We start from the raw sequence: 14748 nt of genomic DNA on the forward strand, positions 1-14748 counted from the left end.
TTAATTTTTATTTTATTTTATTTATTTATTTTTTGTCTTTTTAGGGCCGAACCCTTGGCATATGGAGGTTCCCAGGCTAGGGGTTGAATCGGAGCTGTAACCACTGGCCTACACCACAGCCACAGCAACGCAGGATCCAGCTGCGCCTGTGACCTACACCACAGCTCATGGCAAGGATCCTTAACCCACTGAGTAAGGCCAGGGATCGAACCCGTGTCCTCATGGAGGCTAGTCAGGTTTGCTAACCGCTGAGCCATGACGGGAACTCCAACCCACAGTTTTTAAATTAGAATCACTCATTCGGTATCTGGACTTACTGAGATTCAGGTTCTTTGTGCCCCAACGCAGAAGGAATTCAGCGAGAGACAAAGTGATAGGCAAGAAATAGATTTATTAAGATAGGACGCTTGTGAGAGATGCAAGCGGGCAGGCAAGGAGGCTGTACCTTGAGGATCAGGTGGGCTACAGTTTTATAACCCAAGGGGAGTGGGGGTCGCCTCTTCCTCTTTCTTTGAGTCATAGCTCCTCCTTGGTATCCGGTAAGGGAATATTTGACGTACTAAGGTCAAACTAGGTCTGTCTTGGTAGCTTATTCAAATCAGCAGAAGGGTGGTCCTAAAACTCCTGCCCTTGGTGTGACCCTGAATGCAGGCCTCCCCCCACCCCCCACCCAATGACCTGAGGCATAGCTCACCTCCCCGATAGTCAGCAAACCTGCCTCATTCTGATGGCCCTCCCAAGCGGTCACCAAGGCACAGTGATCTCCCAAAGCTCCCCAGGCCCCCCTCGCTATCCAAGGTACCCCACTGGGCCCCCCCACAACCACCTGTACTCCATCCCTATCACTGTGGCACCCACAGCAGGCACTTAATGATACTTGTTTTTCCAGCTTTTATCCAGTACTTGGCCTGTGGCAATGGTCATTACCGGGGTAATCACTTAACTCAACATTAATTCATCTAACATTCCATTTCCTATATGCCAGCAACTGTGCCAAACTTTGGGGGTAAAATATCAAGTAGAAGTAGACCTGCCTTTTAGAAGCCCACAGCCCAGCAGGGGTTTTGGATATAGAGGCAGGTGAAGACAGCAGAACATTTGCTCCAATAGACGGAAATAATGGGAGGATGAGGGAGAGTTTAATAATGCGGAGTAGGTGGAGGCAAGAACATTTTACAGAGAAGTGGCAACTCTTAAGATAAACCACTGTCGGAAGATAAACCACTGTGGGTTAAAGGATCTGGCGTCGCTGCAGCTGAGGCCGAGGCAGAGGTCACAGCTGCAGGTTGGATTCAATCCCTAGCCTAAGAACGTCCATGTGCCATGGGTGTGGCCATAAAAATGAATAAATAGGAGTTCCCGTTATGGCTCAGTGGGTTAAGAGCCCGACCAGTATCCATAAGGTTGCAAGTCCGATCCCTGGACTCAATCAGTGGGTTAAGGATCTGGCATTGCCGTGAGCTATGGTGTAGGTCTCAGAGGTGGCTCGGATCTGGCATTGCTGTGGCTGTGGCGTAGGCCGGCAGCTGCAGCTCTCATTCAACTCCTAGCCCAGGAACTTCCATATGCTACAGCTGCAGCCCTAAAAAGACAAAAAAAAAAAAAAAAAGATAAACCACTGTCACCTAATCATTCACATGGAACCTTTCTTTCTCTCCAGCTTCATCCTTGCTCGAAAAGCTGACCGCCTTGCTAAGGTTCATAAAGAAATAAGGTAAGAATGTCCATCTGAAACACATAAAAAAAGGTTAGCTTTCTATTGTGCTTGTTGCATGAACAACAGTATAAGCGCATTATGAAAAATGCAGTAATTCATTAATATTCACAAAACCCCCCAAATCAACCCCTTTGTATTCCCGCCAACTCAGCCCTTACCCATATGCATGTATTAATTTACTGTTACACATATGTGTCCATTTACACTGGTTTCGAGGTAGGGTTTCCCAGTAAGATGAATAGAGAAAATTCACAGAGAATGTTAGCTGTGAAAAAAAAAAAAAACTTTAGAGGTCAAGTCCCCATCACCTTGTAAGACACCATTCTCCCTTTTCCAAGGTTCTGTGACATGTACTTTTTTCTGAAAAGTAAATCCATACATTGGTGCTCCACCTTATTGCAACTTGATTCTCCTTTGATTATCGAGGACACAACACAGCTCTGAGGTTTTCTCCCACGAGCTTCCTAGTCTAGAAAATTATTTGAGAACAATGGCTTCTCTCTCTCTCTCTCTCTCTTTTTTTTTTTTTTTTTTTTTGCTCCCTTTCTTTCTGCCTTGTTATAGTTTGTTTTGCTTTGGAATCCTTTTGTTCACATAACATCTTACCTGGAACTCTCACCTGGAAACACTCGCTAGGCTGTGTGGGGGCTGCTGCTGGACATTTTTGGGCTTCCCTTCTTTAGAGTAGCCCTAAATCCTCTGTTAGCTTTTGAAGAGAGCCAGTATACATGCAAATGTATACTTTTCTCTGCATTTATTTTATTTTTATTTTTATTTTTGTATTATTATTTTTTCTTTTTAGGGCCATGCACTTGGCATATGGAGATTCCCAGGCTAGGGGTGGAATCAGAGCTACAGCTGCCAGCCTATGCCACAGCCACATAGGATCCAAGCCACATCCATGACATACGCGGGATCAGAACCATGTCTGCAACCTACGCCACAGCTCATGGCAACACTGGATCCTTAACCCCCTGAGCGAGGCCAGGGATTGAACCCACACCCTCATGGATCCTAGTCGGGTTTGTTAGCACTGAACCACGACGGGAACTCCTTGCATTTACTTTATTTCTTTATTTTTTCTTTCTTTTTTGGCCACTCCATGGCATATGGAGTTCCCCAGCCAGGATCCAAGCCCAGCCAGATCCTTTAACCCACTGTGCTGAGCCAGGGATTGAACTTGCATCCTGATGCTGCAGAGATGCCACCCATCCTGTTGCACCATGGCGGAAACTCTTCTCTGCATTTACTGTAAACATTAAGCAGCAAATCCACTAGTAGGCCTTGCTTTGAGTTTATTTTGATGACTTTGCGAGTCAGGGAAAAGCTGCAGGAGTTCCTGCATTTGCACACGTATTTGTTTATTTGAGCAACCAAGAGATTTGATGTCAGAAAGGGAACTATTTTAGTGTCCACCTACTCACTCACTAGGGTAAGGATTTGGGGTCTAGCGATGGGGAATGATTGGTTCAAGACTCCACAGCTGGCTTGTGACAAAGTCAAGAATAGCATCTAATGTGTACTTTTTTCCATCATGCCACACTAAGCTTGACATTTTCTTTTGGATTTCCTGCTTTCCCTCCTTCTTAATAGTAAAATAAATACCAGCCTGGATGTAGCCATTTGGTTATGATTCCACATAGTGACTGAACTTCTTAAAAGTTTTTGTAAAGCAAAGCCCTTAGTACTTTTTTTTTTCTTTCAGGGCCGAACCCGCGGCACATGGAAGTTCCCAGGCTAGGGGTTGAATCAGAGCTACAGCTGCTGGCCTACACCACAGCCACAGCAACGCCAGATCCTTAACCCGCTGAGCAAGGCGAGGGATCGAACTTGCATCCTCATGGATATTAGTCAGATTCTTTTCCGCTGGGCCCTCACGGGAATTCCCACCCATAGTACTTTGAATGTCATTGACTGAAGTAATGGTTCCCAGAACCAACTGCATCAAAATCCCCCAAAGAATGTTTGGAAAATATATTTTTCTGAGGCTGGTAGATTATGATTTGGTAGGTTAGGGGTGGGGCCTGAGTACTTATTTTTTAACAAAACTTTTGCGTGATTATGATAAACAGCCAGATTTAGAAACCATGGCTAAATTCAGCTGGCAGAATGACCTCTTTTGGCCATCATTTAAAGTATGTTTTGGAGTTCCCATTGTGGCTCAGTGGAAACAACTCCAACTAGTATTCATGAGGATGTGGGTTTGATCCCTGACCTTGCTCAATGGGTTAAGGATCCAGCATTGCCGTGAGCTGTGGCGTAGGTCGCAGACACGGCTCGGATCCCGTGTTGCTGTGGCTGTGGTGTAGGCTGGAAGCTGCAGCTCTGATTCGACCCCTAGCCTGGGAACTTCCATATGCCACAGGTGTGGCCCTACAAAGCAAAAAAATAAATAAATAAAAAGGTATGTTCTTTATTTTTAGAGCCCACCTAATCAATTACTGCATTGCTCCAACATCCTTATCTTATATAACTTTTTTCAAAAAATGTTTAATTTTAAGGGGAGGAAGGGATGGGAAGATAATCTCCTGATGTGTTTGTATGAACTTATCCTTGACTCTTTTAATAATGTGAAATACAGTCAATAATGACTTCTATTTCTATTATGACTTGTACCGAAAATAAGTTAAGCATTAGTACACTTTTCAGAATAATGATTGTCAATACTTTTTGGTTTTCTAATTGACTCAAAATGTCAAAATTCTTTCCTGGGACACTCAAGTGAAGTAGGTAAGAATCAGTCTCATCACAGAGTAGAAAAGAGGGTACCACGCTGGACTGAGGATGGATTTTGATTCGATCAATTTTTATTGAGCACTTACTACAGGCAGGATGCTCAGGAGAGTGGACCCTCTGCCCTGCCATTAATTAGCTGAGCGATGTTGAGCCAGTCTCTTCAGTGCACTGAGCCTCAGCCTCCTCATGTCTGAAATGAAGGCCTTCAATTAGACAGAGACAGACAGGTGGACAGTAGTCTTGAGACTTCTGGTTCTGCCTTTCCTTGATCATGATTGATCTGTAGTAGAAACAGTTCCTTAAAGGAAACCAAACCTTGCCTGTCTGTACTGGAGCTTAAATGGCCACCTAATGTCGTGTTACATCACCTCGGGAGTGACATTTGTACTTCCCTTAAAACCTTCCATGGTGAAATGGTATCAGTAAACAACATTTTTAATTCTACCTCCTCCTCTTGACTTAACGCTAAATAGCCATGAGCAGGAGAATCTGGGAGGTATATAAATGGTGTAAGTATGAGCATTTAGATACATTTATAAAGTTACATTTTTCAGTTCATTATTCAGAGGGGACACTCTTTTTTTGGCCGCACCTGTGACATGCAGAAGTTCTTGGGCTAGGGATCGACACTGCAGTGACCAGAACCACTGCAGAGACAACACCAGGTCTTTAACCTGCTGTACCACCAGGGAACTCCCAAAGAGACCACATTTTCAAAATATTTTCTAATGTAATTGCGACATTAAATAATTATCTTTTAAAATCTATTTATTGTACGTATAACCTTTGCTTCCCTCCTTCAACCTATTTTTTTTGCCATTTGTCTCTTTAGCTTTTAAAACTTAAGTCTTATAGATGTGAACCCTTTGCCACATTTTTTCCAATTGCTTGTTAGTCTGTAAAAAAAATACTCTGGAGCACTTTAATTAAACTATATGAAGACTAAATAAGGTAAAACTTAAAGTGTATAACTGAATCTGTGTGAACTTCTTCAAACAATTCCCGAAATAGAACCATTCATTTCTAAAATGGATGATTTTAGTAAATTAAAACTTCTAATTTCACCAAGAGTGGTTGTGAGTTTAAAATATATCTGTTTCAAGGAGATCCTTACCCACTGGTGCAGCAAGTTAAGGATCCGGCATTGTCTCTGCAGCAGCTCCCGTTGGCTGCTGAGCTTGCGGGTTTGATCCCTGGCCTGGCACGATGGGTTAAGGATCTGGCATTGCTGCAGCTGTGTCATAGGTCACAGCTGCAGCTCAGATTCGATCCCTGGCCTGTGAACTTCCAAATGCTGAGGGTGTGGTCAAAAAAGAAAAAAATGTATCTGTTTCAAGAAGTACTTAGATAAATTAAGCTCTTTATTTTTAAGGTATAATATGTGCTGTGTTCAGTGCTGGTCCTTTACATAATGAATTATGAGGATGACCAAACCCTGGGCTTGAAGTAACATGACCTAGTGCATCATGCCCACCCCGACCCTGACGAAGATGCCCTTTGGGCTCAGTTCTCTGTCCACAGACCATTCTGTCAAATAACAGATCACTAGCCTGGAATAACTATAGGCCTCTCCTAGTGCAGCATATTTTATATTTTAAAGACTGAATGTGCTTCATGTATTCATTGATCTTTAAAATATAAGTAGCAAAAGACACCATCATACTTATTGCAGACTGATGAAACGGATTGTTTTAGAATTTTTTTTTTTTTTTTTTTTTAGGGCCGCATCTGCTGCATATGGAGGTTCCCAGGCTAGGGGTCGAATCAGAGCTACAGCTGCCGGCCTACACCACAGACACAGCAATGCCAGATCTGAGCCACATCTATGACCTACACCACAGCTCATAGCAACACCGGATCCTTAACCCACTGAGCGAGGGCAGGGATCAAACCTGAAACCTCACAGTTGCTAGTCGGATTCGTTTCTGCTGCGCCACAACAGGAACTCCAATTATTTTAGAATTTTACATATTCCAGAAAAGTGATTTAGAATCGATTCCTAAAACGGAATTTAATTTAGACTCATTTTCCACATTTTCATCTTGAATAGATATGGTATTAGGTACCAGAAGGGGCCAAACTGTAAAAGAGAAGAAAAATTCTGTTGAATCTTCAAGTCACGTGACTGTGTTGAGGAAAAGAAGGTTAATCTGAGTGCAGAGATTCATGGCACTGTTCATCGTGTGTAGTCACAGAAGACCATTGATTTTCATTTTTCCCTTAACAAATCTGGTTCATTGGCAAGAGCCCCAGAACTCATTGTGTTTATTCCATGCTCATCAGTTATTTCTTCCTTAACTTTTTTTTTCGTTCTTTTTTTATAGAAAGCGGAAAATCTGTGAGCTCTACGCCAAAGTGCTAGGATCTCAAGAAGCTTTACATGTAAGAAATCCCTAGCTTTCCTTCCTAGCAGGTTCTGCTCTGTTTGCTCTAAGTGGTAAAGCAAAGCAGATTCTGGTTTCCTGACAGTCTTGTGAAGAGAGTGTAAAGGGATAAGCTTGCCGGAGGATTAACTTCAGCAATCACAAAAGGCCATTAAAAGCTGCTGCCGGTGCAGGCAGTTTCTGATGCAGCAGCTCCTTGGGCTGTTTAAATGTTCACTGGACAACTGGCAGCCAGTGGTCATGAGAGCCTAGGGCTTCGAGTATTATCTCCAGGCTGGGTGAGGTCAGTTCCCAGAACACAGGTCCTGCCTGCCTGGCCAGGTCATCCAAGTGCTGCAAAATAAAATCCCAACTCTATCATCATTTGTGGCTGAAGGCACAGTGGTCCTTACTTGATAAGATAGACTGAATCTGGACTCTCTGCCTGGGTCGAAGTCATACTAATTTGTTTTTCCATCTGCAGATTCAGTTCACAGTTCATTGAGGAATTCAAAAGCGATTATGAGACTGAAATTCTTTTTGAACATCCAACCAAGATAGCTGGGAGGCTCTTCCAGGGGATTATCTCTGAACTGTTCAAGGAATAAACTTGCAGAATGTGTTAGGGAAATCAGAGAAGGTTCTCTCAAGTCCCTTGGGAAACATGTTTCATCTTTAATTATCCTCTGTTTAGCAGCATTCCCATTCTTCGCATCTCCAGCTGAGAGAAGTGGTTCTGAAAAAAAGCTTGTTTCTTAGACACCCTGCTTAGCTTTTCCCTCCCCCCTTCCACCCTTTTTTTCAGCAGTAATGCCTTGGTAGTTGGAGAAGTAGAGTCTGTTATTTAGAGAATGCAGAGATATAAGCAGACCTTTCAAGAACCTGATTGTTGATGGGGTCTTAAAGACATTAGAATCTGAAGTTCCCAACATGGCTCAGCAGGTTAAGAACCTGACATAGAGTCCATGAGCATGGGGGTTGGATCCCTGGCCTCGCTCAGTGGGTTAAGGAGCTGGCATTGCCACAAGCTGCAGTGTAGGTCACAAATGCAGCTCGGATCTGGTGTTGATATGGCTGTGGGGTAGGCCAGCGGCTACAGCTCCGATTTGACCCCTAGCCTGGGAATTTCCATATGCCGCAGGTGTGGCTATAAAAAGGAGGAGAAAAAAAAAGACTTCGAAGTCTTTTGCAATCTGATGATGCCCTCTTCCAGATGGTGGAGTATGTGTCTCCTAGACGAGAGGTTTAAAAAGTCCAAGGATACATGTTTTGTCAGTTGGTACCACAAAAGGCCATTACCTGGTACTGTTGTGTTTCCCCTTCAGTTAGAAAAACAGGGCTGCTTTTATTTATTTTTTTGTCTTTTTAGGGCCACACCCTCAGCATATGGAGGTTCCCAGGCTAGGGTTCTAATCAGAGTTGTAGCCGCTGGCCTACACCACAGCCAGAGCAACACCAGATCTGAGTCGTGTCTTCGACCTACACCACAGCTCACAGCAACGCCGGATCCTTAACCCACTGAGCAAGGCCAGGATCAAACCTGCGTCCTCATGGATGCTAGTCAGCTTCATTTCCACTGAACCACAATAGGAACTTGCTTTATTTTTTTTTTTTAACGTAAAAACTTTTTGTTAAAGCACAGAAGATCTTTTTATTGTCAACTGGTAGCATTTTAGCTTTGTCTTCCCTTTGAAATTTTCTCTCCTCTCTGTCTTGCAGCCCGTGCACTATGAAGAGAAGAACTGGTGTGAGGAGCAGTACTCGGGGGGCTGCTACACTGCCTACTTCCCCCCTGGGATCATGACTCAGTATGGAAGGTACAACCCAGATACCATACCAATCGATTCAAGACCTGCATCCAACTTAATAGATAAGCAAAGCTCAATGGGAATTTTACTTCATTTTTTGTTTTATTTCTTTCTCCCACTCCACCCCTCCCCCAAGCCCCTCCCTCTTGGCAACCATGAGTCTGTCCTCCTTGTCCATGAGTCTGTTTCTGTTCTGTAGATAGGTTCATTTGTGTCATATTTTAGAGTCCACATATGAGTGATAGCATATGGTATTTGTCTTTCTCTTTCTGACTTACTTCACTTAGTATAATAATCTATAGTCGCATCCATGTTGCTGCAAATGGCATTACTCCATTCTTTTTTATGGCCGAATAATATTCCGTTGCATATATGTACCACTTCTTCTTTATCCAAGCTTCTGTTGATGGACATTGAGGTTGTTCCCATTGCTGCAGTGATCATAGAAGTGCATGTATCTTTTTGAATTATAGTTTCTTTTTTTTTCTTTTTTTTCTTTTTTGGTCTTTCTGTCTTTTCTGGGGCTGCACCCATGGCATGTGGAGGTTCCCAGGCTAGGGGTCTAATTGGAGCTGTAGCCACCAGCCTATACCAGAGCCACAGCAACGCCAGATCCAAGCCACGTCTGCGACCTACACCACAGCTCATGGCAATGCCGGATCCTTAACCTACTGATCGAGGCCAGGGATAGAACCTGCAACCTCATGGTTCCTAGTCAGATTCGTTAACCACTGAGCCATGACGGGAACTCCTGAATTATAGTTTCATCTGGATATATCCCCAGGAATATGGTAGTTCTATTTTCAGCATTCTGAGGAATCTCCATACTGTTTTCCACAGTGATTGTACCAACTTACATTCCTACCAACAGTGCAGGAAGGGTCCTTTTTCTTCACACCCTCTCCAGCATTTGTTATTTGTAAGACTTATTAATGATGGCCGTTCTGACCAGTGTGAAGTGGTACCTCATATTAGTTTTGATTTGCATTTCTCTAATAATCAGTGATGTTGAGCATCTTTCCATGTGCCTCCTGGCTATTAGTCTTGCTTCTTTGGAGAAATATCTGTTTAGATCTTCTGCCCTCAGTGGGAATTTCAGAAATAGGAATCCACATTCCTGTTTCTTTTTTTGTTTTGTTTTGTTTTCGTTTTTGCTTTTTTTAGGGCTGCACCCGAGGCATATGGAAGTTCCCAGGCTTGGGGGGAATCGGAGTTACAGCTGCCAGCCTACGCCACAGCCATAGCAATGCAGGATCCGAGCTGCATCTGTGACCTACACCACAGTTCACAGCAACACTGGATCCTTAGCCCGCTGAGCAGGGCCAGGGATCGAACCCACAACCTCATGGATACTAGTTGGGTTTGTTACCACTGCACCACCATGGGAACTCCCTTGGTTGTTTTTTTCTTTTTTTTCATTTATAAAGATTTTTATTTTTTCCATTATAGCTGGTTTACAGTGTTCTGTCAATTTTCTACTGTACAGCAAGGCCCAGTCACACATACATGTATACATTCTTCTTTCTCACATTATCATGCTCCATCATAAGTGACTAGTCAAAGTTCCCAGTGCTATACAGTAGGATTGTTTTTTTCTTAATGGAATTCTTAATTAAACAGTGATTTTAGTTCCATTTTTGTTTATGTAACAATCGTTTTAGAGTCGTGCAGTATTTCAGTGCAAGTCATCAATATCCGATAGCAGATTAAATGATTCATGGGAAAACCTATTTGGGTCTTGGGTGCTTTTTACAGTTCCTTTTCCAGAGGGCAATTAGTGTTGGCTCTTTCTGTCATATCTCAAGTTGAGGACGAAAAGCCGCTGTTAGTGATAACAGTATTGATTAACTGGAATAGCTCTAGAGTCAAGGTAAAAGTCTAGAAGAGAGGAGTAGGATTAGGAAGAGATGAAGCCATGGATTCCTGAGTTAGAAAAGGGCGTGCCAGCGGGTTGAGGGCAAGGCCTTTGGGCTGGAGGTATGCAGTGAGGGGTTTCATGAAAGCGGCTGCAGACATGGCAGGAATCAAAGTCAACAAGGTACGAGAGAGACAGGAGTTCCCGTCGTGGCTCAGCACAAACGAACCAGACTAGTATCCATGAGGATTCAGGTTTGATCCCTGGCCTTTCTCAGGGCGTTAATGGTCCGACGTTGCCAGGAGCTGTGGTGTAAGTCACAGACATGGCTGGGATCTGGCATTGCTGTGGCTGTGGTGTTGCGGCTCTGATTCGACCCCTAGCCTGGGAACCTGCATATGCTGCAGGTGAGGCCCTAAAAACAAAAAATAAAAAAATAAAAAACCAGAAGGTAGGAGGGGACAGTTGTTCGTTTAGCACAGCCCTTCCATGGTTCTCTTCACCAAGACCTCATTGTAAGAGAAGACCCATTTTGCCACCCTCAGCTGGTCTCTAGATAAATCCATAGAAGCTAACTTCACAGAGAGTTGTGGTTTTTTTTGTTTTTGTTTTTGTCTTTTTGCCTTTTCTTGAGCCGCACCTGCAGCATATGGAGGTTCCCAGGCTAGGGGTCCAATCGGAGCTGTAGCCACCGGCCTACACCACAGCCACAGCAACGCGGGATCCGAGCCGCGTCTGCAACCTACACCACAGCTCACGGCAACACCAGATCCTTGACCCACTGAGCAAGGCCAGGGATCTAACCTGCAACCTCATGGTTCCTAGTTGTATTTGTTAACCACTGCGCCACGACGGCAACTCCTCACAGAGAGTTTTTTTGTTTTGCTTTGTTTTGTTTTTATGGCCGCACTCACTGCAAATGGAAGTTCTTGGCCCAGGGGTTGAATCCAAGCCACAGCTGGGGTGACGCTGGATCGTTTAAGTTACGTTGCCAGGCCAGGGATTGAACCTGCATCTCTGCAGCAACCTGAGCCAGATTCTTAACCCAGTTAACGCCACAGAGGGAACTCCCAGAGGTGTTTTTTTGTTTTTGTTTTTTTTTTTAAGAAGGTAGACATATAATCCCTCAGGTCTCTCCTTTGCTAGAAATCAGTTCCTCTCTCTGCCTTCCCACTCGCCACCACGGTTCCTCCCCAGCACCCTGGGAGTATCTTCATGGCTGGGGTTTGAGGAACACCCCCCTTACCATCGGTAGCACAGTGGACTGCAAACAGGAAACGCACAGCAAAGAAATCTGGGTGTGGATTTAAAGCATCTTCTCTTCTCTTTTTCTCTTTTCTTTTTTGTTCTTTTAGGGCTGCACCCTCGGCATATGGAGGTTCCCAGGCCAGGGGTCTAATTGGAGCTGTAGCCACTGACCTACACCACAGCCACAGCAAAACCAGATCCAAGCTGTGTCTGTGACCCACACCACAGCTCGTGGCAACGCCGGATCCTTAACCCACTGAGCAAGGCCAAGGGATCGAACCTGAGGGCTCACGGATCCTAGTCGGGTTCGTTAACTGCTGAGCCACTAAGGGAACTCCCTAAAGCATGTTCTTATATTTTAATGCTGGCTGGCTAGCAAAAGGGCAGCATTACCTGTAGTGACTGATGGTCTGTGGCTTGGATGTTTAGATCCTTGGGCACGGGCCCAGGAAACAAGGAGGAGCCTTTTGCTTTGGCTGAGTTGCGTGGGTGGAGGGTTGGAAACAATTTGACTTTCCTTGTCTCTGGGGAGTAAATGAGGGCTGAGATTAGCTCATTTCCCCGCAGCACCTTTCAGGGTAACTCTTTGCCACCTCTCTGTTCCCTTGAAGGGTGATCCGCCAGCCCGTAGGCAGGATATTCTTTGCTGGCACCGAGACTGCCACACAATGGAGCGGTTACATGGAAGGAGCAGTAGAAGCCGGCGAACGGGCGGCTAGAGAGGTAAGACAAAGCTGCGCTGCCCTCCCTCCTGAATCCGGCCCCAAAACTGGCATCTCATCTTTCCAGATCTTTTTTGTTTGTTTGTTTGTTTTTTAGGGCCGCTCCTGCAGCATATGAAGTTCCCAGGCTAGAGGTCTAATCGGAGCTGTAGCCGCCGGTCTAGGCCACAGCCACAGCAACTTGGGATCTGAGCCACATCTGCAAACTACACCACAGCTCACGGCCATGCTGGATTCCCAACCCACAGAGCGAGGCCAGGGATCGAACCCGTGTCCCCATGTCCTACTAGTCACGTTCGTTACTGTTGAGCCACAATGGGAACTTCCTGATCTTTCCAGATCTTGCTGCCCATAAGCTGTATGTCCATCTCTCTGCCCCTCATCCCACCCCTGGGGCTCATCTGTGGCCAGCAGGGCCTTGAATCTGTCAAAACTACAGAACCTTGGAGTTTCCTGGTGGCTCAGCAGGTTAAGGATCCAGTGTTGTGACTGCTGTGGTGTGGGTTCAGTCCCTGGCCTGGAAACTTGTCCATGCTTTGGGCGAGGCCCCAAAATAAAGTGAAAATAATGATAATAAAAAAGCCCCCTACAGAACCTCATCTCATAAGACCATGGTGACTTTCTTTCAGATCTTGAATGCTTTGGGGAAGGTGTCAAAGAAAGACATATGGCTTCGAGAACCTGAATCAGAGGTAAATTTGGGAGCTCCGTCTCCATAAGCCACGCATTGCTTGTAAAAATCTCTTACCTGGAGTTCCCTGATGGCCTAGCAGTTAAGGATTTGGAAATGTCACTGCTGTGGCACAGGTTCAATCCCTGGCCCTGAAACTTCTGCACACCTTGTGTGGCTTGACCCAAAAAAGAAATCTCTCTTCCTCTAGCCCTGATGTCATTGTAGATGCCACTCTTCGGGGCAGATCCACATGCTGATTGTAGAGACGTGTTTTGCCTCTCCTTGGCCGTGCAAGGGTTTTCTGCTAATGATCTGCGTTCATTCATCCAGGATGTTCCAGCTTTTGAGATCACCCGCACCTTCTGGGAGAGAAACCTGCCTTCCGTGACCGGGCTGCTTAAGATCATCGGATTTTCCACCTCGGTAACTGCCCTGTGGCTTGCCGTGTACAAATTCAGGCTGCTGACCCGATCCTGAAGTTTCGGCCTCATGCTTTCTGCTTATCCTTTCCCAGTATCATCCAAAGCAAAACGTTGACAAATTGACACCTGTGTCATCAGATCACCTTTAAGTGCACCGATTTAACTCCTCAGTTTAATCTCAGTGTATCACTTCCTTGATTTCAGTAAGATCAAGTTCCACCTTGCGATTTGTCTGTAAACCAACTGGTGTTGATTGGTAGGAAATAACCTTGTGATCAGTTTTTCATTTCAAGAACTTAAAGTTGATGTACTCATAAGAAACAGTTTCTGTGTCCTGTTTTTCTCCCGTTTAACATAAAACGCCTGAGGATCGTGCAAAGGAGGCAGTGGACTTTCCATCTCTAGAGGTTGGGTAGGTTCAGGGCCGGCCCATGATGGTCCTTTGGGGTCCTTGGCTAAAGGCTCAAGCGTCGTTCGGGAACCCATGGGCTCACAGCTCCCTGTGGCGAGCAGCTCCCCTTCCAATGGGAGAAAGCGGTAGAGGTGGGACTCAGGCCCTCAGACCGGTGGGGGGCAGACCACACCATGTGGGCTGCCGCCTCAGGAATCTTCTGACCGCTTCTAATTCCCGGGAGGTTTCTAGATGTCTAGGCTTCGTGCTAGTGGGTATTTTTGTCCCTTTTGCTTCTGAAAGAGGACAATGTTCACCAAGGTATGATATTTAAAATGACTTGCTGGGATGTTTGTGGAGCTCCCCAGGTGAGTGAAGGGTGGCCAGACTGTGCCCCCAGGAGGCCTTCCTGATTGGCTCCGCGTCACACTGGCTGCCGTAGGCTTGTCCTTGTCCTCCTGGAAGGTGGCTAGACATCACTTCACTCACTGAACATTCTCTGCCAGTGCCAGAAAAGCAGCAGGTGCCTTTTCAGGGAGACCCTGGCCTTCTGAAGGCCCCTTCGTGGCATTATTTTTTTTCATTTTTCCTATGGCCACAGTAAAATTGGGCAGATCTGTTAACTTAAATATGTCTTAACAGGTTACCTTCGAGTAAATATCATCATGCCAATTTCTTTCAAATAAGCACTGAAATACACGTGACAGATGTCTGCTATTTCTTGAGGCCATCAAATATGGAAAGGAAATTTGGGCTCTTGTTCTAACCTCACGTGCTTTCATGAAGATTTACAAAAGACGTGAAATTGAGTGA

General features: G+C 45.1%; 1 protein-coding gene across 3 annotated transcripts in view; it reads left to right on the forward strand.

Annotated features, from left to right (window-relative positions):
- MAOA (monoamine oxidase A) overlaps window positions 1-13865 on the forward strand; it is a 75769-nt gene extending 61904 nt beyond the window's left edge. For 2 of the 3 annotated variants that reach the window (XM_005673569.1, XM_021079532.1), the window contains 6 exons: window positions 1661-1714; window positions 6778-6835; window positions 8536-8633; window positions 12339-12450; window positions 13079-13141; window positions 13453-13865. In XM_005673569.1, the coding sequence (XP_005673626.1) occupies window positions 1661-1714; window positions 6778-6835; window positions 8536-8633; window positions 12339-12450; window positions 13079-13141; window positions 13453-13599 (532 nt within the window). In that variant the 3' untranslated portion in view covers window positions 13600-13865. 3 annotated transcript variants of the gene reach the window in all.

The sequence above is a fragment of the Sus scrofa genome, chromosome X (assembly GCF_000003025.6).
Source record: "Sus scrofa isolate TJ Tabasco breed Duroc chromosome X, Sscrofa11.1, whole genome shotgun sequence".
Taxonomy (NCBI): domain Eukaryota; kingdom Metazoa; phylum Chordata; class Mammalia; order Artiodactyla; family Suidae; genus Sus; species Sus scrofa.